The sequence below is a fragment of the Vombatus ursinus genome, unplaced genomic scaffold (assembly GCF_900497805.2).
Source record: "Vombatus ursinus unplaced genomic scaffold, bare-nosed wombat genome assembly UNPS02014832.1, whole genome shotgun sequence".
NCBI classification, from domain to species: Eukaryota; Metazoa; Chordata; class Mammalia; order Diprotodontia; family Vombatidae; genus Vombatus; species Vombatus ursinus.
The window spans coordinates 12391622-12418491 of NW_020954610.1; the positions used below are offsets into that span (position 1 = coordinate 12391622).

General features: G+C 38.1%; 1 protein-coding gene across 1 annotated transcript in view; it reads left to right on the forward strand.

The window, feature by feature from the left end:
- The first annotated feature begins 937 nt into the window (after window positions 1–937).
- The window catches only part of LOC114025793 (nuclear receptor subfamily 4 group A member 3-like), a 33906-nt gene continuing 7973 nt past the window's right edge, over window positions 938–26870 (forward strand). Inside the window, exons 1-7 of the mRNA XM_027839315.1 lie at window positions 938–1517; window positions 4814–4993; window positions 7026–7945; window positions 11406–11535; window positions 11975–12147; window positions 20037–20236; window positions 22943–23121. Coding sequence (XP_027695116.1) covers window positions 938–1517; window positions 4814–4993; window positions 7026–7945; window positions 11406–11535; window positions 11975–12147; window positions 20037–20236; window positions 22943–23121 — 2362 coding nt within the window. The remainder of the gene's footprint in view (window positions 1518–4813; window positions 4994–7025; window positions 7946–11405; window positions 11536–11974; window positions 12148–20036; window positions 20237–22942; window positions 23122–26870) is intronic.

Here is a 26870-nt window from a genome sequence, read left to right on the forward strand (position 1 = left end):
CTGATTGCTATACATTTTATTATCACAATGTTTTAATTTGGGGACATGAGGAAGAAACCGTTTCCAATATGCAAAAAGTAAAAGTGCTGGCTTTTGTGTTCAGTTTTTAACGTGGTCTAGATGTATTGTATTTGTGTTCTAAACAAGAGACCAGTTCAGCTAAATCATACAAATATTGTGCTTGCGTTTTCGATTATTTTAATGCTCCCAGCTAGACAAACAATAACGTAAATGTCATGAAATAAAACCTCACCCTGAAAGTAACCTTAATACACTGTGCGAAATACGCACCAGAGTCTGGAGGGAGGCTTGCTAATGAACCCTCTTTGCAGAGAGCTGGATAAAAGTAAGCAACTTTAGGAAGTCATTACATGAGAAAGACGAAGTTTCACTGCAAAAGGGTCATTTAGCTATAGTGACAGACCCCTGTGCATCCACTGCTAGGTAGATCACTCAGTGAAACTGAATGACAAATCCTTCACTTTATGAAGCACTGTCCTTCTTTTCACCCAGGCTTCCTGGACACTCTGGGCATTCTTGGAGTCGTGCCAACACCTCTTCTCTTATTCTGCCCCAGTCCAAGCAACCTGCGCGGACAGTCTCTGCCTAGAAGCACAGATGAGCCGTCTTCAGACAAGCGTCCAAGAAGCAACGTGTTCTGCAGAGATTGGCAGCCACCAACTAGGGTCTCTCAGAGTGACAGGCAGCTGTGCTCAGCTTCCATTGTAAAACAGAGCGAGTGACTGGAACACGCGCGTGAGCGCGCGCGCGCTCACACACACACACACACACACACACTCCCTTACTCACACACGCGGAACCGGCCGGGGTGAGGGGAGGGGAGGAGGAGGGTGACGTGAGCGTCCCATGGCGTCACCATTGACGTCTCGCATTCCAGGAGCTCTATGGAGAGGCCGCTAGGGCTCCTGTGGCATAAATGACGTTCGGAGAGAGCAAGCGAGCGCGCAGCCGGGAGAGCAGTCTCCTGCCTCCCCCCAGCTTGCAGCACCTCTCCTTCTCCTCACACAAACGCGCACACGCTGACACATACACACACTCATCCCCAGATACACACACACCTAGAACTACACACTTGCATACACACTCCACACTCTCCAACACACTCACACACCTCTCCAACCGAGCTTTGTGGTGCACAGCCGGGCCAGCGAACCCCGCCTCCGGCTCACATTGTCACCCTGACAGGAACAGCAGCAGCGGCAGCGGGAATAACGGAGGCTACGGCAGCGGCAGCAGCGGCGCGGCTGCATTTTTCCCTGGGTTTATTCCTTATTCCCTGGCTCAGGAGCGGCAGGAGCCAGGGCGCCCGCTGAGCTCCTCTTCTTTGCTTTCCCATGAGTTGGGATCGCAGCATCTCCTGCGAGCCCGCAGCCTCCGGGAGTTCCTCAGTTTGTACAAGTCAGCCCTTCCGGGACCTCGGCTACTACTCCCCCATGAAGATTTCGGGGCAGTCCTCTATAAACTCGATATAAAGACGGAACCGCCACAGCAGCCAAGTACGTATGAGATTCGCAGAGCTATTTAGGGGAGTTGCTAAAAGTTGCTCGGAGGGCTCTCTGGTAGCTACTGATTTTGACAACTTTTTGTGGTTTTCTCCTCTTCGCTCCCCACAAGTGAGTCGTTTTGTAAGGAGTCCTGAGGACTCTAATCTGAAACTTTTACCCCCTATGAGTCCCGCTGGGTGATTAGAAGTTCGTGTGATTTCCTCCCCCTCTTGGAGAGGCTTTTTCTTTAACAAAGAGGAGGACCAGGATTTGTTCAATAGCTGCTCCAGCGATATTATTCAGGGTATTTCAGGCTCTGGTTGTTGTCATGGAAATGATGCTCTCGGCGGCGGCGGCGGCGGCGGCGGCCGGGAGTTGCAGCTCCGGTGATGAATGGCAGTAATTTTCCTTCTTTAAGTAGGCTTGAAAATAGGTAATTTTGTTGGTACAAGTTAGTAGTACCTAATGGAAACTACAGGGCAGGTTGATTGGATTTGGGCTGAGAGAGGAAAATAACCTGGGGGGCAGAGACTGCAGGAGCTACAGAAGCAGCTCTGAGGAGCACAGTGGTAATTGTTGGAATGTGGCATATTGTAATGAAATGAGACGGGGGCTTCTCTAGGCACGTCTGCCCTGCATCTGCTCTTCTCACATTTACTCTTTTCCTTTTGGAGGTAATAAATTGTAATTACCAACTTTAGTGACCCAGCACGTGTGTGTGGTTTTCCTGTTCTCTCAGTCTTGGTTTGATGTAGAAATTACTTTTTTTTTAATCTTTTTATTGTTAATTGAAAAAGCTCGTGGCTCTAAAGGAGTAGAACAAAGTCATTTTTTAAATGACTGAAATGAAAGTTCTCGGTAAAGAGAAGTTATAGGAAGGTTGAAAGTACCTCCTAAAAGATGTCTTACAGACATGTTGGGAAAGGTATTGTTTGGTATGTAGATTGTAGGTGTATATTTTTCTTCCACTTTTCCAGTAATATTTCCAAAGAATGCCATTTATAAGTGCTCCAAGTCAATAAGGAGGTTGTAAATGCCTTGATTATCTGAAGTCTTTTTACACACACACCCCACCCCATACTGAAATATATCAGGAAATGAACATGGCATTGGGGCCAATGAATGCTCATTTATTTCAGCTAATGTGAAACTTTTCATAGAAAGCAAAAAGCTGAAAGAAATAAAATCTGCCTGACTCGGAAACTGAGCTTAAATGTATTTGTTAGCAGTAGTGTGCTAAAGTTATTATGGTTTAATGAAATTTTCGGAATAAATCAACCCTAACCTCCAACTTTGCTACATTTTCACCCTACCCTCACCCCTGTCCCCACTCTCAGGCCCAGGAGTATGTTTCCAGCAATTCTCTTCCCTACTGTCCCCCAATGTACCAGGTTTGGAAACTCCACTGAGGACCCTAGCCACAATAATACTTTTCATGGTTTCCTCCAAAAGTCGCAAAGGGGAGGGAAACCTGGGGGTGTCACTGGAGTCTGAATATGGGGAAGAAAGCCGCTTTGACAGGAGTAGTTATCGCTCCCTAATTTACAGCCCCCGAGGCTCTGTGCTCCAGGCTGTGGCTGCTGCAATCAGGAGAAGTCTTACGTGTTTAAAGGCGCAGAGAGTGTTTCTAGGTAACCAGCGGCTTTGGGGGCGGAGAGGAGCCCAAGGGCGCTCAGCTTAGAGAGAAAAGCAGCCTCGTTCACCAGGGGGCTAACCCCGGGAAAAAGGAAGCAACAAAACCTCGGAGCAAAAAAATGAACTGCTCACCTCCCCAACCGAGACCCTGGTGAAACTCAATGGTAACCGCATGGGACAGCGACGCTGAAAAAGTGTCTCCAGGGTTAGAAACCATTCGAAGACTCGCCCATTAGGCTTCACCAGTTGGGGAGCAGGGAGGCGGGATATTTTAAGAGATCATATTAAAGATAAGCAAAAATAATAATAAGGAAAAAGTGAGGCGTCCAATGCAAAACGAGAGGAGGTATCACTTACACGTGGAACAGAACCGAAGGTTTCCGGTCTACCAGATGCTAAGGGATGGGAGGGGACAGGAGGGGCGGGAGATGGCTAGGGAATCCCCACTTTCCCAGTCAGAATGTTGCAGTCGCAGCTTCTCAGGACTATGAAGTTTAAACCCGCTGCCAAAGTATTCCTTATCAGACACAATCCAGTGCCCGCACTTCCAAATAGGAAATTAAAGTTTTCCGAGCCTCCCTCCAGATTACGTAACTATAGAAATTTTTGCTTCAAGTTCAAAAGCGAAATTCTAAATTCGTCCAGTGGAAGGGGGCGCTGCAAACCGAAGGCTGTGGCTTGCCAAGCCAAGAACCCAGGCTGGCGTTGGAAAGTTTCACTGCTGCTTTTTGTGTATGTACCTCCGAGGAGCCCCAAGTTAAAGCTAAGTGGGCCGAGAAAAGTGTCCACTAAGGATATGTGCGGGGCTGTAGACCAGTGGAACTCTAAAGGAAAGAGAGGTTGAGGGATTGGTGTGTGAGGTAGCATACAAGTGGACTTCAAAAACAGATTCACAAGTTTCTCGTTGTCAGCAAGTGTCTGATTAACAATCTTTTATTTTTGTTTGCCTTACCACTGGGAAGTTAAACTCTGGTAATAGAACTGAAGATCTATTAGCATTTAGACTAAAAAGCAAAGATTTTGTCAATTCCCTGGAGTCGTCTTACATTCGTTACGAACAATGTGCACCTTCTCTCCACCTTGTAAATTTGTATTCCTTGGCAGGAGAGGAAAAAAGTCTTCATTCTGCATATTTACGTTCATTGATCCACCAGTTCTGTTAGAACCCCGAATATATTTTCATTCCTTTCAAATATATGTGTTGAAATTTCGAATAACATTGAGAAATTTTTATGTTTGATGAAATGATTTGGGATTGTCTTTAAAGGCAGTTGCCCTGATGTCATAGACATAGGCTCTATCGATACGGTAAGTTTAGCTGCTGTTATTACTTTTTTCCGTGTGTTGCCTTCTCTCCAGAAAGGTACTAGTTTGCTCTTTAGTGCTGGAAAATGAGGATCTTTCTCTCTTATCACTGTCCTTATGATAATTATTGATAGTTACATGGCATTTTCATTATTCCCTGTACCTATCCCCCTCCCCTTTTTTTCCCTTGCCAAATAACCAACCAACCAGACAAAAACCTAGCCCAACACCACTGCAGCGTCGAAGTCGGAAGATGTCACTCTTAATGTCGATTCCTTAGCGTCTGACTGGTTTCATTGTCCGGCTGAAGACCCAGCTGGTCTCATTGTGAACTTTACTCTCTCCCCTGCCGTGCCTAACGCTGACAGAACCCAGTTCGGAAGAGCGCCGCCAGCCCAGCGCTAGCTCTCAGACTGGAACCACTGACGACCACAGCAGCTTCACAGCCGCCACCCCGCTGGACCCAACGCCCCCTCCTCAGCCTCTGTCTGTAGCCTCCTCCGGAGAGACAACCAGCCCCATCATTCAGCGCACAAGATTTCCTCCAGGTAATCCCGCCGCCTGAGGCCCTAAGCTCTTCCTCCCCTGGTGGATGGGGAAGGGAGATAATGCAGAATGGGCTGGTTAAGTCACTCTTCCTTGGCTTCTAGGCCCGATATCTATGTGAAGCCTTACCTTAACCAGGATTTCATGACCTGATCTTGTCTCTGGCAGTTAGCATATAAACTTCCTTTTTCATAGTGAAGCTTTGAATGTCCTAGTAATGGGACTTGTGCTTTAGGGCTAAGCTATGTATTTCTCTGAATCATTTTTTCCAAGAAAATCACAGACAAACCTACAAATTATTATCCTTCTTAGGTTTCAATATATTCGTTTTAGCCACAGAATTGGGGGACATCTTTTTTTGCATTTAAGGGGTATGGCATCGTCATTTAATATAATAATAAAAATTTATTCCTATAAACCACAGGATTTCCATTTATCTCTACTGAAAGTCACTTTGTTATTATTAAAGTAGAGGACAGTAGAGTTTTATAGAAGATGGGGTAGTTTGGGGATTTTTAAAAAAGAGGGCTCAATTCTTCCCTTTTATTATTATTTTCTTTCCTTTAAAACAATTAAACAGTGATTATTAGTCTTTCATCTCATTTTAACAATCCTAGCAGCAAAGAAAATAGTGTTTTGATCCCAACTGACGCCAAGCAATCCTCTCTTCTCTACATTTTGGAAGTGCAGATGTCTTCTCCTAGGATAATAAATCAGTGAGATTTGGAAATATGGGTAAGATAAGGTTGTCAAAGGAAAATCAAATAACTTTTTTTTAAGTCCTTCATTCTTTTTATGTAGATCTGACCATATCACCTGCCCTTCCTTTTTCAAGGAAAACAAGTTGCTACAAGCTGCTGCATTCATATAACCATAAAGCAAAGAGACGGGCTTTTTAGACTTTTAGTTAACTACGCCTATAAAATATTGTGACTCAAAGTTAGATCTAAGGGACGTATCAAATTGCTATCTCTCTAGAAGGTTAAGTACACTAAGAACACTTTGTGCCAATAACTGCTTCAGCAGTCTTGGTTGAAAAGTGATAGGGAAACAGATCCTAATTCTGTGACTGCTTAGCTTCTCTTCCCTCCTCCCTCACCCACTCCTCCCTCCATAATACTTAATTTAAATGGGGGAAGGGGTAGGAGTTTAATAAATGCTGATTGTTTTAGTCACAAATATGTATGTATATATGTATATTTGAACTAAGGCACAGAATATCCTTGGAATGGGTATTTTGTTGCAGTTGAGGAATTTTTTTTTTCTTTGCAGATGGAGCAAAGTGCCCAGAGTTCATTTTCTGGGCCTATATTCCATCTCCTTGCCTAGACGACTGAAGTTGTTGGTGGTTGGTGGGGGGAGGGTAAGAGGGGGTGGCGGGGTTTGGAGGAGAGCTATTGGAAAGGGAAGTATTGGGAAGAAAAGTGACTCTAAAGCGGGTTGACCTCCTCTGTCCTAACTCATAAATATGTCACTGTTCCCCACAAGTACTAAGTCTGATGTCGGGCTGTTTCTTCATGAACTCAGTTTCTTGTGGGCAAATGGTCTGTGGCTGGGTGAATGAAGTGGTCTCTCCTTTCCCAAAATAAACAAACAAGGTACTAATTTACTAGTCTGTTAGTTGCCCACTCAAGGTCTTGGTTGTCAAAGAGGCCATTGCAGTTAATTCTCAGCAGAGTTTTCTAGCAAACGCTTCTGGGTTTTAACCAGTGACACCAGGCTCCCTGGGTCTGTTGGAAGGCTCAGGCATTAACTGTGCTCAAGCCTGGGGCTTGGCTTCAGAGGACACCGCCTGCCTAATATGCTCTTTGACACAGCACAGCCAGTCAGGAATTTCTGGGGAGTGAGAAAGGTTGGGTTTTAGTGTCTGCAAAAGACGACAAGCTTTGGCTTTGACCGCTTCTGGAACAGAGGATTAGGGAAGGAGACCTCTTCACAAATTGAAGGGGGAAGGGCAACAATCGACCTTGCTAATTAATTAGTTTAGGGAGAATTCATATCTGTTTCTGAGGGCTTTTTGTTTCTTCTTTGCAGATATGCCCTGCGTGCAAGCCCAATATAGTCCTTCGCCTCCTGGTTCTAGTTATGCTGCGCAGACGTATGCTTACGGCTCGGAGTACACCTCGGAGATCATGAACCCTGACTACACCAAACTGAACATGGACTTAAGCAGTACTGAAATCACAGCCACAGCTACCACCTCCCTGCCCAGCTTCAGCACCTTCATGGAGGGTTATCCCGGGAGTTACGAATGCAAGCCCTCTTGCCTGTACCAAATGCAGCCGTCTGGTCCCCGGCCCCCGGTCAAGATGGAAGATTCTCGGGGGCACAGTTATCACCACCATTCGTCCATTCCGCCGCCTTCCTCCTCCTCAGAAGAGGAAGTGATGCCCAGTACCTCTATGTACTTCAAGCAGTCTCCCCCTTCCACCCCAACCACACCCAACTTCCCCACGCAGCAGACGACCATATGGGATGAAACACACCAGATGCAGGCCACCCAGACCTGCCTCGCAACAAGTCACTTGATGGATGCCCCAATGAAAACAGTACCAACTGCCACTCGCTTCCCTCCGATTCACTTCAAGCACTCTCCACCTCACCCTCCTACCCCCATTCCAGTGGGAGGCCATCACCTCTGCTATGATCCCCTCCAGCTAGGAGCCACGGACCGGGTTGCTTCAAGTGGCCAACCAGCCCCCATAGAGGGCCACCCTTTTGGGCTGTCAATAGTCAAGAGGGCTGCCCCCTTGCCTTTCCCTCAGCTGAGTCTGCCACCTACTGCTGCTGCCGCCTCAGCCGGGTCCAGCTTGCTAGGAGAGAGTACCAGCCTCCCTTCACCTCCCAGTAGGAGCTCCTCCTCCGGTGAGGGCACTTGTGCTGTGTGTGGGGACAACGCAGCGTGCCAACACTACGGTGTGCGCACCTGCGAGGGCTGCAAGGGTTTCTTCAAGGTGAGCATCTTTCTTCCCTTTTCTTCTTCTTTCCCCCAATCTCCCTAAGGTTAGGCTCCTTCCATCCTACAGTCCAGAAATTTAGCCACTGGCATCCAAGCCTGTGACCCTATGTTATTCATGACTTTTATTGTCCTTGTACTTAAGGTAAATCCTCAGGTGTAAATTAGGAATGGCAAGGGGCAGCTGCCAGAATGCATTTGTAAAGATGCCTATCTTACAATCTCATAGTTAGTTTAGACTTTAGGAGAAACTGACTCATTCAACCTCTCAGTCTTGCACTCTGCTATTCATTCATAGACTTTGTAGAACACTTAATTATTCCGCCTTCTCTGGAACAAAACACACAGACACCTCCGTGCATACCTGATTCTGTATCTCCCTTCTTTACATCTTCACAAGAGTTCCAATCTGCACATTCACTCAATGTTTTGCTGATTGTTGTTTCTGGGAGGTGGGGGAGGAATGAGGAGAGCTAAGAGATTAGGTTAGGTGAATGAAATCTAGGGTCTTAGAGTGGTGGACAGAAAATGATCTGAGTAGGGTATACAACTAAACATGACTTCTTGTTGTCAGCAGATGACAGAGATTACACAGATAAAGGAAATCTACAATTAATATGGACATTTCATTTGAGCCATTTGCTTTAAACCCCTTTTATTATCAAGGATTTTCGAGAGCTACTTTTCAAGCTATTGTATGCCTTTGACTTGGGTTTTTCCATCTTATGCCTTTTCCTGGTTACAACTGCTAAAGAACAAATGAAAGGCCAGATGATAAACAGCAGGAGAAAAATAATGAAAATTAAGAAAGGCATGGAATGTCCATAGATAAAGTCAACCCTGAATAATTGAAAGTTGACTGAGATACCTAAATGGTAGTACATTCTAAGGTAGAAATCTCCATTGTGTCCTACTAATGGCCCTCCTTTTGTTCTAGCTATTTTACTTTGGGGGAAAAAAATCTATACATAAAAGGAAAAACAATAAGCAAGCCAACCAAAAAAAAATCTGTTAATTAAAGAAATGGAGGCATATTTTACCCAGTGGTCTTCCACTATTAAATTGAATTCTTTTAAAATGTGACATGAAGTGCAGTTAATGATGGGAATTCAATTATTGAACCATAACGATTTCTCCTGTTTCTCAAACTCTGCAGCCACACACAAATGCAGGACGTATTTTAGTTTATTGGAAAAAATGTGTAAGGTACTTGAAACAAAATACTACTGGAATTCAACTGACATATGTCATTGAAGCAAGTATAGTTTTAGGAAGGGCTACATTTTCATTGTAAGAAACATCATTTAGTAGTTAGTTTCTGTTAGCTTTGAATAGATTTACATATATATATGTGTGTGTCAGCATTGTTAATATTGAATTATAAACTTTTGAGAATATTCACTTATGTAGGTGAAATTTACATTATTTTTGACATGTATATTTAACATTTACCTTGTTAAAACTTAGTTTTATTTGAGTAGTCTTGTTAAGTGAAGTTTGAAGTCTCAGAAACAAAACAAACAGGTTTCATGGTAAAAACTGACACTCATTTTAAAGACCCTGGTAGAACCTCATCAAAAAGCATACAAAGAATCTTGGACAACAAGAAGGCTATTTATCCCAGATTATCTGGATTTGTTCTCTATACCACTCTGTATCAAATCAGTTTTCATTCTCCACTTTGTTTTGTGCTGGGTAATCCAGGTTTGCAGTCATTTGTAAATTTTTATTCTAAACATAGGCATATTCTGTCTAGATCCTTAGTTGGTTGGGGGAGAAGGACATTAGAGATAAAACAATATTACAGGAGGCAGTTGGTTCCACAAAAATAATGTTGTAATAAATATTATCAATAAGTCATTAGCTGAGCAATGGCACACCTATGAGTATTGCAGTAGCTTTATTATAATGTATTAAGGATATTATTGTGATGTGATGATGGGTGGAACAACTTTAGAGAGAGTGCTCACATGATAAATAATTAGCTTACACAACTTTCTTGTAAGGCCAATATTACTTCTAATGTTTGAGTATGAGAGGATTTCATTTTTAAAGTTACCTTTGCTAAAATATTCCGAAAGAAGTATAGACAGACAAAGGGCTGGGTCTTGAAGTCAGGAAGACCTGGGTTCAAGTCCTCCCTCTGACACATACTAGGTGTGTAACCATAGACAAGTCACAGTATCTCAGTGCCCATAGGCAACTCTCTAAGATGAATAGTGGAATTGCCTCAGTTGAGGGAATTTGCACACCAGGAAATTCTTAACACTGTGATCTGTGATTTCAGATCCAGAACAAAAACAAACAAACAAACAAACAAAATTATGATTCTGGATGAAAATAACAGAGTTCTTTGTCTAAGCCTGCTGAATGTGACATAACCAACAAATTGGTTATTTGCGATGACATTGATGGAATTTTTCTATAAATACTTGATTGCAAGAAAAGTTTTTGTTTCAAATATCAATGGACAAAAACATTTGAATTATAATATTCCCTTCCTGCTCTGAGTATATGAGGTATTTTTTAAAAATAGTAGTTAAACTTATTTGTCACCAAATCACTTTATCTCCATTAATGTTTTTTCTTCAAATATTTTTAAAAGTCCTTCATGTCATTGTTGTGGGTATTTATACCAATGAACTTCATCACAAACCCATTCCTTCCTTAGCAAACAATGTTCCTGAGTTTGCTATGGCCAGCCTTTCCAAACTTAACTAAACTAGTATGAAGATAACAGACATACAATCCATTTGTAGGCAATATTTGAAGACTTTCTAGCTGGTAAGACCTACCAGGGATAGTAATGCAATGGCATAGCCATCACCTCCATTCCAAGATGAAACATTTAAACAAGGACTTTAGTGAAGAATTTTTAAAATCTGAAATTTTATTGTCATTTTCTAACATCAATGAGGGTAATATAAGCTGAATAAAATTTTTTATGGTAACATGCTTAAATTTTCTATATATTTTAAATTAATTTGGCCCCCTTTCTATCACTCTACCTCAACATACCAGTTACTATGATGTACTCACAATAAGCATAGCAAATCAAGTGCATTCCAAAGAATTTTAATAAGGAATTCTAATAAGGTCAACAATAATCAGGGGGAGTGAAGCAAGAAGAAAATTGTTCCTAAGGGGATTTTACTAGTGGAGATAATCTAATCCACAAAGGTATGATGCATTGACCTGGTAATTTCAGATATTATTTTATCATTCAAAGTTGACCGTCTCCTGAGACTTGCTTCACAACAATCCCAGATGATTTTCATTGTCAGCAGCTAACACTAATAAAATTGTTTTTCCTGCAGGCTAGCATGTTAGGAAATTAAATTTATCTAATTATACGAATTGCACTGTCACTTTTCACATTGTAATTAAAATACATCTTGTCGGGTCCTAGCTCTTTCAAGAAACTATTAGTTAACTATCTCTATATTGTATTTTGTCAGAGAACAGTGCAGAAAAATGCAAAATACGTTTGCCTGGCAAATAAAAATTGTCCAGTAGACAAAAGACGTCGAAACCGATGTCAATACTGTAGATTTCAGAAGTGTCTCAATGTCGGCATGGTTAAAGAAGGTAAGAAAGTTATGATCTTTTTATTAATAACAGTCACATACTCTAGAAATATAAAATAATTCTGTTTTAATGTTTTAGTAGTGAAGTTTCTGGATTCATTTGTGCTCCCAAATGTTTTGTTACTAACATATATTTACATTTTAAAATGTTTTATCATTCTAGTTTTCTAAAAAATCAGTTAATGTATGTAAATAAATATGGTAATCTTTGTAAAGTTGATTTTTATCAATATTTCATTATCAACTATAGACAGAAGATGCCTTTTATAATGCTTATTTTAGCTAACTCTCAGCTGTGCAGTGAACATTATTTAGAATTCATTGCTGCTTCTAGAAGATAGCTCACATGAATGATTTTTAAAATCATTTAAAATATGTCTTGATTCTCATGATTTATGAATGTCTTTGAAGGTCAAAATTTTTTATTCTTTTGAAATCAGTTGTCCGTACTGATAGTCTGAAAGGAAGGAGAGGTCGTCTGCCTTCCAAACCAAAGAGCCCGTTACAGCAGGAACCTTCCCAGCCCTCTCCTCCTCCTCCTCCAATCAGTGTGATGAATGGCCTTGTGCGTGCTTTAACGGATTCAACTCCCAGAGACCTGGATTATTCCAGAGTAAGTTTTTATAAAACCTTGACCTCGAGTAAAGGAACAGGCTATCTCTCTATTTCAATAATTCCACACATTCAATTTGTAATTTACCTACGCAATATGTATCATTATAAGTAAGTCTTTCAGCACCAAAAATGTGCAGTCATGTATTGCTAGATGATTCCTGATTGTTATGCCAATGGAAGTCTGCACAGATTAATTTTTAAATGGGAGATTTCACAGAATCGGAGAGTTGGAAATTACTTTAGAGGTCATCCAGTCTAGCCCTGCATGATTAGGGATCCCTCACCCTCATATCAGCTCACAGAGTCTAAATGCCTTCTGTCACATTGCCAGACTCTACTTAAAGATCTCAGTGATGGGAAACTCACAACCTACCAGGGTAGCCTATTCCATTTTTGCATATACGAATTGTTAGGAATTTTTCTTTAGAGTAAACTCTAATCTTTTAACATCCACCAACTGTTCATCATTCTGTCCTCTGAAATCACACAGTATAAGTCTAATCTGTCTTTTATATCCCAATCTTTCAAATATTCAAAGACAGCAATGATGACTCTTTAGCTTAAGAGTTTTACTCCAGGCTAAATACACCCAGTTTATTTAACTAATCCTTTTATGGTATTATTTAAAATCTCTTACTGGTTTGACCATCTTTTTCCAGATATGCTGTTGCCTGTAAATGTACTTCCTAAAATTTGGTGACCAGAAACAAAGTGCTCTAGATATGGGTTGACCAGAACAAGACAGAACAAAATGGAATGATCATGTCCCTTGTTTCACATACCATAATTCTAATAATTCAGGCAACAATCTCATTATCTTTGTTGGTTGTCATATCACACTATTCATTCATATTGAACTCCAAACAAATTAAAGGCCTCAAATCTTTTTTTTTTACATGAAATGCTATCTAATCACATCACCCCTATCCTGTACATGTATGATTGATTTTTTGCACCTGTTCAGCACTTTCTGTTTATCCCTATTAAATTTCATCTTATTAAATTTGGCCTATTTTCCAATCTATCAGAAATCTTTTTAGATACTGGTTCTATCATCCAACTTATAAGCTGTCTCATCCAGTTTTGTGTTCTGGACAGATTTGATTAGCATAATATTTATGTCTTTATCCAAGTCATTGAAACAACACAGACTAAAAGAAGGCTAAGGACTAAATCCTGCAACATATCACTAGAGATTTCTTTGTAGTTAGAACATCAGATCATTAACTTATACTCTTTGGGTTTAATCCCTCAAACCAGTTCCAAATTCACCTGTCTAGCCTTATCTGCAAGGATATCATGATAGGCTTTATCCAGTGCTTTGGTGACATTTTAGTACACTGTGTCTACAGCATTTCATTGATCAAATGTCTTATCTAAAAAAGGAAACCATATCAGTCCAACTTGACTTATTCTTAAATGAACCAATATTGACCAATAGTGATCAATACTTCTTTTCTCAGTGTTCACCAAACATACATTTAACAATCCACTCTAGAACTTTGCCAAGAACCAACATCAAGTTTACTGGCCTGTAGGTTACAGAATCCATTTTCCTCCCCTTTGTGCAAATCACAGGTCTACAGCACCTTTTCCTTTCTCTAGGATTTCTCAGAGACCACTCACAGTTCTGCAATCATATTCATAACTTCTCTCAGTTCCCTGGGATGTAATTCACCCAGGTGAGGTAACTTGAAGACACTTAAGGTCTTTCTTGTCATCTCCTCACTTATTTTAGTTTTCAATCTCCCTTTAGCTGTTTTTTGTTTGAGTCTTTCTAGTTCTAAGAACATTCTCCTAGGTAAGAAACTATTGCAACAAATATGTGTTCTCATCAATGTGGGTAGTCCTTTTAATGATGCAAGATGACAATATATCCTTATCCTGTGTGACTTTGGTCCATATTGTCCCATAAATCTGACCTATAAGAGAGCTACTCAATGTACAAAATGTCTTCCTCTAGGGATCTTAACAGTCTATGGGTACCAGTGAAGAACTCAGACTATTTGTTCTCTATCCTTTACTCTTGCTACATGACCAACCCACCTCCTTTTCTTTTCAGAAATCTCTAGGATGATGCCCTAAATTGGGAAAACAGGAGCAATATAATTTTAATAATTGTGCTTTCTCTCTTTCTTCTGTTATCATCATCTTATCTACTCCCAAACAATGGGGTTATTTATTTCTTACTCTTCTGACCTCCAATACAGCTAAACTAAAAGTTCTTTTCTTTCTTAGCATATTTCATCAGTCTCAGGTCATTCTGAGCCTTCAGTAACCTTCCTAGCAGTATTTTTATAGGTCTGTGGTATTTATCCTCAATTAAATTCCATATTTTGTGTCTTTAAAATCTGAGCTCAATAATGAAATTCTGTGTAGCCATCTCATAAAGATCTCCCCTTTTTCTTTCTCATCAGGATCATTTGCAATTGCAACATCAGAGTTTCCTTCTTGAGAGTCTCTTCATATCTCTTGAGCCAATTTCCCTTTTAAAGGCTCAATCCATGGAATCCTGCCTATCTCTTCTCTGAATTCTTTGACATATATCCTCCTATAAAGCCCAAGGTACAAGTCATACTATGACTAGTATCTATTAGAAATGCTCAGGTAACTTGGTCATTTTTTAAGGTTCCCTGTCATTTCTATTTTACCAGTTGGAACCTACAAATCATGTCCACAATAGCAGTTCTCTTTATCATTTACTCTAGGTTCTTAAAAGAAAATTATCATCAATGCCTCGGGAATTTATCAGTTACTTTGCTTTTAGCAGGACAAGACCCCAAGCAGATGTCCATATAGTCAAACCCTTCGAATATAGGTATACTTTGCCTCCAAATAAGTTTCATGATCTATAACAGAAAGTCATCATAGAGTTCTTCCACCTGGTTAAGCAGTCTGTGGTTCACACACACCATAATATCATTTGTGTTGTACCCTTCTTTTATTCTTACCCAAACGTTTTCCAATGTGCTTCTCACTCTTAGGCTTATAAACATCCCTACAAACATTTATGTTCATAACATAAAGTAATACCCTGCTGCCCTTTATAACTAATCTGTTTCTTCTGAACAAAGAATACAGCTCCATTGCCATATACCAACCATAAGTTGCATTCCACCAAGTCTAAATGATACATCTATGAAGCTTTACTTAACCTTTTTATGTTAAAATCTAAAATTCACTTTATTGTTCATTTTCTATGCATTATATGATGACATATGACACCCATTCATATTATGATGTTTCTGTCTTTTAATGATTTTTAGAACATCAATAGTTATAACTCAATTTTATTGGATTCCATTAAAATGTTACAGTAATAGCAAGTTATATTTTGGGTGATTTTTCTTGTCTTGTTTAAATAATGGTAAGTCAAGTCAACAAACATTTTTTAAGTGCCTACTCTGTGCCAGGTGTTGTACTAAGTACTAGAGATACAGAGAAAGATGAATAGGTAGTTGAATTGTTCTGTACCTTAAAGCCCATAATTTCTGCCATTGAATAAGTTAAAAAGAGAAAGAGAAAATATGTTGGTTAAAACATTTTAAAGTTTCAATCTTCATATATCAAAATTGCAAACTTTTCAGATTGGTAAGTGAGCATGTTCTTCAAAGCCTGTAGGAAGCTGAGCCAAGGAAGTTTTACTTAAAGTCACAAAGAGAAAAGAGATAGGTTTTAAAAACTAACAGGAATTCAAGAGCTCTTGGTTCCATGATGTGCACTCTGACCATTGGACTAAACTCCTTTGTTTGAAAAGTACACTCAGGTTATTTTGTATTTATTTAGTCAAAACATGTCATGTTAGATATGTTTCTCTTTACAACTTTTTCATTTGTTTTCTGTTTTACTACTACTTTTAATTTAGTAATACATGTGCATTCTATGGTTCAGAAAGCACATAATTACTAATTTTTTAAAATGTGCTTTATGTACCCATTTGTTGGCCATTTCATGTATTCTTCATCAAACTATAATGATTTCTGGCAATCAGGGTAAATTGGTAGTAACTGATCCCACATGTAAAAAACATCATACAGAATGAGGCATCCACAAGCAAAATTTACCATTATGTGTTAAAAAGATATTAAAATTAAGTCAACAAAACATTTAACATATGCTTTGCCTGCTAAATAAACAATATAAGGAGTGTGTGTGTGTGTGTGTGTGTGTGTGTGTGTGTGTGTGTGTATGTGTGTATGTAGTAACTACTCAGAAGAATCTGTTTCTTCTTAGAGTTCACATAGTAATGTGAACTTTTCTCTCTGGAGAAGGAACCTCAACTAAAGAAATATAATTAAAATTTTGGAAACCATGACAGAAAAAACAAACTTTTTTGGAAGTAAAAATGAAAACTGTGGAATGTTTTGAAACATATGCATTAATTACTTTAGCACCCTTTATGGATTTAAATACACTAGGTTAGATAAGGAAAGCAAAATATACATTTAACTTAATTTGCTAAAAAAAAATTTGTTACATTTAGAGTTGTTATTGCTTTCACAAATCTAGTCAAGGTTGAGAGACAAAAGACTTGATTTTCTTGCCTTAAGTCTGCTACTAAATAAAGTGCTGTAGGGTTGCTTTTTTGAGTGAAGCAATATTAATATTACTAATGGATAATATCTTCAGTTTTTCCAAAAATTCTTACTTTTCCTACATCTAAATTATTTCTTTTACACTCAAGCTCCTACCCTCTTCTAACTTTCATGACCATAGCAATATGATATAAAAATGTAAAGTAGTTTTATATTGTTATTCATTATTGTTAGGTTAGATTCTTATTCTCATTCTAGATAACTTGAGGGCTATATCCATTAGGCATTGCTCACTAGTAATTATTATTAATACTATATTGTTAACTTAGATTGTTAAGAGATTGACAGATTGACATGATTTTAGATCAGAACAACAAAGAGTAAGAAAAAAAGTTCCTAAGAAGAGTCCAACACTATGTTTCTTCCTAAATTAAAGAGAAGTCTTTACAAACTGTTAATGTAATCCAAAAAGAGCCAAGATTTTTAATTTAAAAGAAATTCTTAAGCTAAAATAAGCTTATTTTTCTTTTTTCTCTAAATATTGATGATATTATTTTTGGGTCAGTCAGACTTGGTCTAGGATTTCAGAATGTATATAAACTCACTACAATATTTTGAGAGTCTGTCCTCACATTTGAACCTCCCATGTTCTCTGACCTTTCCTAGTCTTCACTAATGGCAAATTCAAATTCTATGTGGGCATCATGTTTTCTATGTGCATAGTATATGGAATCTGAACTCAGTAGGAGCCAGAGCCCAAGAGAAGGCATTTGGAAGGGAAAAAAAAATCAAGATCTCTTAAAGGGTTTCAGGAAGAATCACAGAGGCAGAAAACTATTTAAAGATTATCAGATGAGCACAATGGCTATTGGAGGAAAGACAGTGAAGAATGAGCACCTTATTTTAATGGATATAAATTTGAAAACAGATTTCGTTCCAAGAAACAAGTTTGAATAATTTTTATTCTCCTCCAGCTTTTTAAAATGTTATATTTTTTAAACATATCAATTTTTATATTACCAGCAGCATCTTAAAGTATTGAACATTTAGCATGAGTTTATATGTAATTGTCACAACTTTAAATGAATTGATCTGCCATGAATAATTGCAGATTTCATAAAAGAAAACTACATTGAGATTGATAAATGTATGTGTGTATGTATACAGGTATATAGATATATAATACATATGTATATATGCATGCATATGAATATTACATATGTAATGCAAGTACATATATTTACACACACTATATATATACATATACACACACATACACACACACATATATATATCTATATATATATATATATATATGTTGAACATAATGCTGGACTTGGATTCCAAAGACCCGGGTTCTAATCCTGCTTGTGATTTTTATTAGCTGTGTGGCTATAGGCTAGTAACTTAACCTCTCTGAAGTTTAGAATAATACCTATAGTACCAACCCTAGAGGGTTTCTTTGAGACTCTAATGAGAAAACATATTAAAGTGCTTCCAAAAATGTAAAGTACTGTATAAATATGAGTTATTCTTAGTGACATTCAAGATTTTCAGCTTCTTCACACATCTATACCCAGTACAGAACAATATTCCTTTAATCTCTCTGTGTGTCCCCATCAAGCTTCTGAGCAGCCTAGTAATCAAGTCAATTTGATGAATATGCATTAAGCACCCAGCACATGGGATATAAAGTTTAAAAAAAAAGACCCTGCTCTCAGTCTTCTACTGAGGAAATAAAATATTTTCATAGATAGATAGATACAAGGTAATTTGAGTAGGAAGACGAAAGTAACAACAAGGTTTGGGGGCTTCTCAGAGGAGATGATAAAAGTTTGAGTATAATCTTAATTATTACATTTCCATCAGCTTCTAATTCCCAGCTGTGGGGAACTTTTCTAGGCCTTTGACTACTGCAATTTGTAAATTAAATAGCCCTATATACAAGGAAGTTTTACTGCTCCAATTTAGTAGGACTAGTGGACTGTAAGGAGCAATGACATCAGTCCCAGCTCTTCACTGTTAATTTGTTCTTTCCTGGAAAAAGGAAAAGACACAATCTTATGATTGAGATGGGCACCTCATTTTCCCCCACCAAAGCAAATATCTGAATAATAACAATTTCATCCTCCAGACAACAGAGCTGAATCAATGAAGAGTTGAATGGATGAGTAGTACCGTATCCTAAAATGCTAGGTAGTAGGAAGTATAAGGTAACCTTCCTCTCCTATGTGGTTGTGAAAGGGAACATATGGGTCAAAGAGTAAATTTAACTCTTCATTTAAAATGAAGACCAATTAATTATGATATTCTTACTACTAACCCTGAAAACAAAGGTATTAATAAAACTAGGTATTTTTTAAGAGTTCAGTAAATGTAAATATTCTTTAGCTATACCATCACATATAATAATTGTAATAATAAATGTAGTTGTCAGGCATAGGACACATGCATGTAAACCCCTCCTCCAGGGAGGCTGAGGCTGGTAGATCTCTTGAACCTGAGTACTGCTGAGCTGCAGTAGGCTAAGCTGATTGGGTGCCTGCACTAAGTTCAGCATTAATATGATAAACCCTAACCTAAGAAGGGGTGAACTGACCCATGATGGAAAAACAGAGCAGGTCATAGTTTCTATGCCAGTCAGAGTGGGACCAAGCTTGGGAGTAGGCCCTACACTTTCAGTCTGGGCAAGATAGGGAAATCCAATCACTACCACTACCACCACCACCATTATCATCTTTGTAATTTATAATATCTGTATAACACTTTAAGGTCCACAAAGCAATTTACATATGTTCTCATTTGATCCTCACAAGAACTCTGAGAGATGAGTGCTATTATTATTCTCATTTACAGATGAGGAAACTGAGGCAAACTGAAATCAAGTGGTCTGCCCAGGTCACACGCTAATATGTGTCTGAGGCTAATATATGTCGGTTTGAACTCAGATCTTCCTGACTCCAGGCTCAGGACTGTATCTACTGTGCCACCCAGCTACCCCATGAGAATATTTAAATAAATATGGTATATATTTGTCTGTAAATACAGTTAAGTCCTCGCTGTTGGTTGACCCATCATATGTTGTTTTGTTAAGTTTATTGTCTTTTCATGTGGCAGGAACACTCTGCCTGCCATTGGGTTCACCAGGACTCTTATTCTTATGACTTGCAAATCCAGAGAGGAGCAGGAAGCTTGAGGTTACAAACAGAGCCACTAAAGAAAGGGAGGGAAAACTGATGAAGGTTTTTGCACTCATCACATTCAACAGATGTTAGTTGGGTTCTATAGGAAGAGTCTTTTTTCATGATGAATCATGAGATATTTTCATTCCTATCTGTGGTTTTCATTCCAGTACTGTTCCGGCGATCAGGCTGCGGCAGGCACTGATGCAGAACATGTACAACAATTCTATAACCTCCTGACAGCCTCCATAGACGTATCTAGAAGCTGGGCTGAAAAAATTCCAGGATTTACAGATCTCCCTAAAGAAGATCAGACTTTACTAATAGAATCTGCCTTTCTGGAGCTATTTGTACTCAGACTTTCCATCAGGTAATGACTTCTATTACTTATCTATCATCCTTCTACCATAAATTCACATACTTGAATGTCCTGAAAGCTTTCACATTTTTAGAAAGATTTAAAGCTGGTTCTATTGGTAATCTAGCAACTGACACAAAATTATTTTCTCAAGTAACTGAATGAATGAAACTCAGACATAAGAGAAAAGTTTTTCACCTATTTCCTAAGCAAATCTATTGCATTAAGAAACTATATAATTCTTTCAAAACTCTAGGGTACCATGTAACAATTTACAGTTTTCAGTATACCTCATGGTACACATGCTACTTAGTGGCCTGACAGGGTTAATACAATTATGCAAAGTCAAGTCAACAAGCCTTTATTACATAATTACCATGCTCGAGGCCTTTTATTCCTAGAGAACATTTGAAGATTCTGACCCAGTATTTATATTCAATAAAATTAAGCTATAGATACTAATGTATCATACCCAATAAAATTAAACTACAGATACTAATGAAGAAAAGAAAGCATTTTTCGATCATTCAGCGCCTTAAATAGTTCTTCTAGTGCAATTCTAAATGTAATATATCTTTTAACATTTCTTCCTTTTGTCTTTCATGCATTTTCTTGAAAGTGTTTTCAGTTCACCACTATTTTGCCACAAATTTTAGAGAAAGTAGCTGATATTGCTTCCCAAGCATTATAACTTAGAGAGGTTTACAAAATGTTATTTTATACAATGAGAGGTTTCTTGTCTACTATTTAAAAAAAATTTTAACATGGGAGCTGGATTAGGTTAAATAAACATTAAGTAAAACAAAGTACAACAGCCATTGTCATTTACATACCATGTTGTGGTTTATAAAGTTCTTTTCACATAACAGTCTTGGGAAATAGATAGTATAGCTATCACTATCACTGCTCTGATTTGGAAATAATGCTGGATCTGGAGTCAGAGTAACAGTTCAAATCCTATCATTACTATATATAATCTTATGTATTAACTTGGGCAAGTCACTTCCTTTCTGGGCCTCACTTTTCCTTATCTGTAAAACAAGAGGATTGGATTAAATTACCTCTAACGTCCTTTCCAACTTTCAATTTATGATCCTATGCCTATTTTACAAACCAAAGAACTGGAGGGAAATGATTTGCCAATGTTTATACAAACAGTATGTATCTGAATCCATATTTCCTAATTTTTTACTGCTTTTTCACTATAATAGACACCCAATGATAGAAAGGCAATAGGGTAAACCAGAAAGATATGTTAAGAAATGAAGGGGAAAAAAAGCACACACACAAAAATTAAACTGAGGCCACCAATAACAGAAGTGAAAGGCATTCTTAGGAAAGTAGGCCTTGGAATCAGGGAAACAGGTTTAAGCCTTGCCTGTGACACATATTTCTTTGTGACCATAGATAGTGCACTTGACTTAGTGATCCAGGTTGCTCTCAAACACCATAATTTACAGAAGAATTCTTGGTCTGCATTTTGGAGGCAACTTCCACACTGGTAGTTCCCTATAATCATCAAATGAGATAATATTTGTAAAGCTCTTAGCACAGGATCTGACACAGACAATGCTATGTACTTATTCCCTTTACCTTCCTTATATTTTTTAAATTGCAGATCTGAACTATAAAAAATAGTACAATTTTAATAATATAAATATGGCTAAAAGAAAAGTATTAGATATAAGGATAAGAGAAAACTGAGATTATAATATGAGGACTTTTTTTTTAATCAGAAAAAAAGAGAACTGGACAAAAATAGAAATACCAGTAGTAACAGAAAAGCGCAAAAACAGATCAAGGAAGTACCACACCACTCTGAAAAGCATAGAAGGAAAAGAAAAAGAATTTTATAAGCAATTTTAATGGGATTATATTCTGGCACTTACACTGACTTTGTTTTTTATAGTCAATTTGTATACATTTATGTATTTTTAGTATCTGTAATATGATGTCTTTATTCTTGGGCTTTTTTTAAGAAGCAAGAAGAAGCTATTATAATTACAGCTTTTAAATCATCTTTCATAAACTTCATGGCAGTACACATCACTATTTTTCAATAAGTCGTAAGTGGGACTTCAGAGGTGATCTATCTAGTTGAATCCCTAATTTTACAGATGAGGAAACTGAGGCTCAGAGAGGTTAAATAACTTGCCCAAAGGTCTCACAGATAATATTTCAGTGAAAACCTTGCAAAATATTTAGTGTAGAGTGAAATTTTTTCTCTATGTCTTTTGGCCAATCTTAATCCCATTTGGACATGAGACATTAGCAATTATTAGAAACGATGTGGTGCACTGTGGTAATCTTGGGATGTGGCATTAGAAGACATAGGTTTGTATCACAGTGCTCATACCAGCTGTGTAACTATGGGCAAGCTTACAATGTTTCTCTGACTCCTCAGCTTCCTCTTCTGTAAAGCAAAAGGTGTGGGGGTGGGGGAAGAAACAATAATATTTGAACTACCTACCCCTAAAAGATTGTTGTGGGAAAAGCACTTTGTAAATGTGATCAAGTATACTGGTTAACTGGAAACTTAAAATTTCTACCAAGTATGTTGAAGTCTTACTGAGTAAGAAGCATATTGTTAAACATGAGTGCTTGCATGTGTTGGACAACATGTTAGATTCTAAGTGACACTGTATGGATATTTGAGTGCATATATTTTATGATAATGCACATATTTGTAAAGTACTCCTGACTTACTTTTAATTTCAGATCTAACACAGCTGAAGATAAGTTTGTATTCTGCAATGGACTTGTGCTTCATAGACTTCAGTGCCTTCGTGGATTTGGGGAATGGCTCGACTCAATTAAAGACTTTTCATTAAACTTACAGAGCCTTAACCTCGACATCCCCGCCTTAGCATGCTTATCAGCTCTCAGTATGATTACAGGTACATACTTTCTTATTAAGTTCAAATTCTTCAATTCTGCTTTTCTAGTGCTTTTCATGTCACAGAGTTCACCTGGTGGAAATGTGAATTTATTCATTACTCGAATTTAGATTGTTAAATACTGAGTTAATCTTTGGATTCTTGAACAAAGAGTACTTCTACCTTTTAATTTTACTGTCCACAAACTTCACCTTCTAGTATCCTGTCCTCCCTCCCCATGACAAACACTTTAGGATGGGGGAAGGTTTGAATAGACGTGATTTCTTTTAGATACTTCATGTCTTTCATTCTGCAAAACTTTATTAAACACCACTTATAGTAGTACTTGGGGGAAATTAGAAGTTTAGATAAGATGGGATCCCTGAACTAATGAAAAAATATAGTCAAATAGATAAATATAATATACACAAATAGCTATAATACAAAATAATGGGACTTAGTATTGGACATGTTGAGATTGAGATGCTGGTAGGACATTCAGGAGCATACGTGCAATTCCAAATGCTGGTCTGGAACTCAAGGGCTATAGCTGTAGATGGAGACTTCATTTATGTTAACATGATAGTTGAAGTAAAAGAAGAGAATGCAGATAACAGAGAGAGAAAATAAGAGGGCTGAGAGTAACCTTTGAGAAATACATACATTAAATGATCAGAAAAAGCAGAAGAAAGAAATATTTAGGAGTGGTAAGAGGATCAGAAGAGTGTGATACCTCAAAAACAAGGAGAGGAGAGACTATCCGAAGGATGTGTGTAATCAGAAGTATCAGATACTACAAAGAAGTCAAGGTGGATAAAGACTGAATAAAAGTTATCGGTAGCATTTGAGAGATCCATTTCAATAGGATGAAGAGAATGGAAATTATATTATAAGGGTAAAGGGGAAAGTGAAGTAGATGAGGAGGATTAGAGGCAATGGAATGTAGACAACTTTTTAAAGAAGTTTGGAAGTGAAAGGGGAAATAAATGGCATAGTAGCTGAATGGGGATAGAAAAATCAACAGAAGGTCTTTGTTTTTTAAGGATTTTGGAGACCTGAGCTGACAGATCTAGAGAGATTAAAGATATATGTGTGAGAGAGGAGATGATTGCTGGAGCAAGTCAATCTATAGTCAATAAAAATTTCTTAAGTGCCTAGTATGTACTTGGCACTGTGACAAGATAAGACAGTCCTTACCTTCAAGGAACTCACAATCTAATGGGGAGGACAACAAGCAAAGAAATATGTACAAACACGTTGTGTACAAGATAAATAAGAAATAATTAAAACAGGGAATGCACCAGAATTAAGAGAGGCAGAAAAAGTCTTCCTTTAGTAAATGGAATTTTAGTTGAGGCTTAAAGGAAGCCAGGGAAGGAAGTAGGTAGTGATGAGCAGGGAGCCCATTCCAAGCATGACAGACAGCCAGAGACAATGCCAGGAGCCAAGAGATGGAGTGTCTCATTTGTGAAACAGCAAAGAGTCCAATGTCACTGGATTATATGGTGGGGAATAAAGTCCAAGAAGAGTGGAAAGGTAGGAGGGGATTAGGTTATGAAGGGCTTTGAACACCAAACAGAGAAAGTGGGATAGGATGGAATCAAGGGTACAAGTAGAAGGATTTGCCTAGGAAAAAGTTGGGATGCCTTGTCCTGTAGGCAGAAGGGAAGGAAAAGAGTAATGATCATGAGAAGTTTCTTAGAAGTTAGGAGATCAGCTAGGTAGCCACGATTTTCTCACTTAAGTAAGAAGATAAACTGAGATAAGTGTTAGGGATGGAGAGCAGTTGGAGATTTGAGGAGAAAGAAAAATACTTAGAAGATGATAGATGAATTCAAAAATTGGAAGATGTGTGATGGAGAAAGTAGATTAGATTCAGATTGGCCAAGAAGGGCATAGTTAAGAAAAATGGGTAGAAGTTGCAAAGTGATATATTTTGACTTGATAATTAATTATAATACATTATGTTTAGATTATTCTATGCATAAATTATCCCATTTGATCCTTCACAAAAACCTTATGAAGTAGATACATTCTTTAGCAATTAGGGTTATCAAAAGATGTTCAGTGTGGGTTAAACTGTATGACCTCAGAGGCTCCTTCTAACTCTGACAGTCTCTGTGGATATTGAGATAGACAGTAATAGAAGGTTGCACCAGTGAGGCACTAGCTGAAGTTATGCTCCATAAATGTAGAATAGATGAAATTTGTTCAATTTCATGGCTTTCTCCAATAATACTCAGCAACATGGGAGCAGAAACAGAAGGATTCAACAGTGAGGGTTACTCAGCAGTAAGAACTAGCAAGTTTGGAATGGCAGAAAATCTACAGGAGAAAACAGGGAATTTAAGGTTGGTGGTTCATTCAAGTGGAAAACAATGAAATCAAGTCTGGGAATGGAGCAAATGAAGTAAGAGTGGAGGATATGGAGTAGGGGAAAAGGAACGGACCAAAAGCCTGAATATCTTATTATGGGAAAAGAACAGGTTAGTGCTAAGTGAGGGAATGAGAGAGATGGGAGGAGAGGAGGCTGTAGGATGCAGAATAGGAAATCAAAGTATGGAATTTCAACATTAAGGATCTTAGAGATGAAGCCAATTCTTAGAGACTGGGGGAGCCTAAGATATTTGTGATATGTTGCTGAAGAGGAATGGAGTTTGTTGGAATTGAGAAATCACGTGTTACCATACTGTTAGAAGGGTCATCAATATGAATATTAAAGTCCCTGAAGATGATACCAGCTAGGTACTAAAGTCAGTAAGGAAATTATGAAAAAAATCACCTGAAGGTCAGTAGATAATGATAGCATTGTAAGGAGAGAGTGATTAGTTCTCATGATTTCCAAAGGAGGAAAGGTTATTGACAAAGGAAGATAGAGGACTATTCTGGATATGGTAGTGGAGAGAAAGGAGTAATCCGGTCCTACCCTGGCCTCTATTCCTGAATTTAGAGAAGAGGAGAGGAGAAAAGAAGAGCTTCCAAAAGAGAGGATGGCAAGGGATATGATGCCATTAATGGAAAGAAAGCCAGGTTTTAATTAAGGAAAGAAGTGGAAGAAATTTTAGAGGAAATTTTGATAATAGAGGGGGTGATGTGTTGGAATGGAACTTTGTGGGACTTGGGAAGAATAAGGCTGATCCTTGGTCTGACAGTAATGAGGGAATTTACAATGGTAGTTTTCAAACTTTTTGGGTCCCCAAACCAGTTTGACAAAGCAAAATCTCTCACAGATTTTATATACTATCCACTCTCATTTGCAACTACCAAAAATCTTATTCTAAATTAATGGGAACTCTGGTATTTTTTTTCATAATACATTGATGAGGTCATGTATACTTTTAAAAATTAAATACAATTAGTAAGATAGTAATGCCTCATTCAGGAAAAAAAACAGAAATATGATAATATTATAAACCTTAAGACTATAAGAGACCAGTCCACAAACCATCCAAAGGGGCATCTATGTACTTCAAGTAGGGAAAACCATTGGACTAGAGAAATGAGCCATATGGATTTCTGTACACTTCTTGAGTAGAGCTTCACTGGCATTTCAACCATATTGTCTGAGCTCGAATTTCAGCAGTATTTTCCTAGTCTTGTAGAATGTAAGGCTCTAAGAACATTAACAGAGGAGTACAGAACTAGGAGCAGAAAATAGTTTTCAAAATAGCGAAATAAACCATTAAAACAAAGTCACTTACATTTTTCTTAAAGATTATTTCTGCTTTAAAAAGTGTTAAAGACAGAAAGGAATTGTTATCCAAATTATT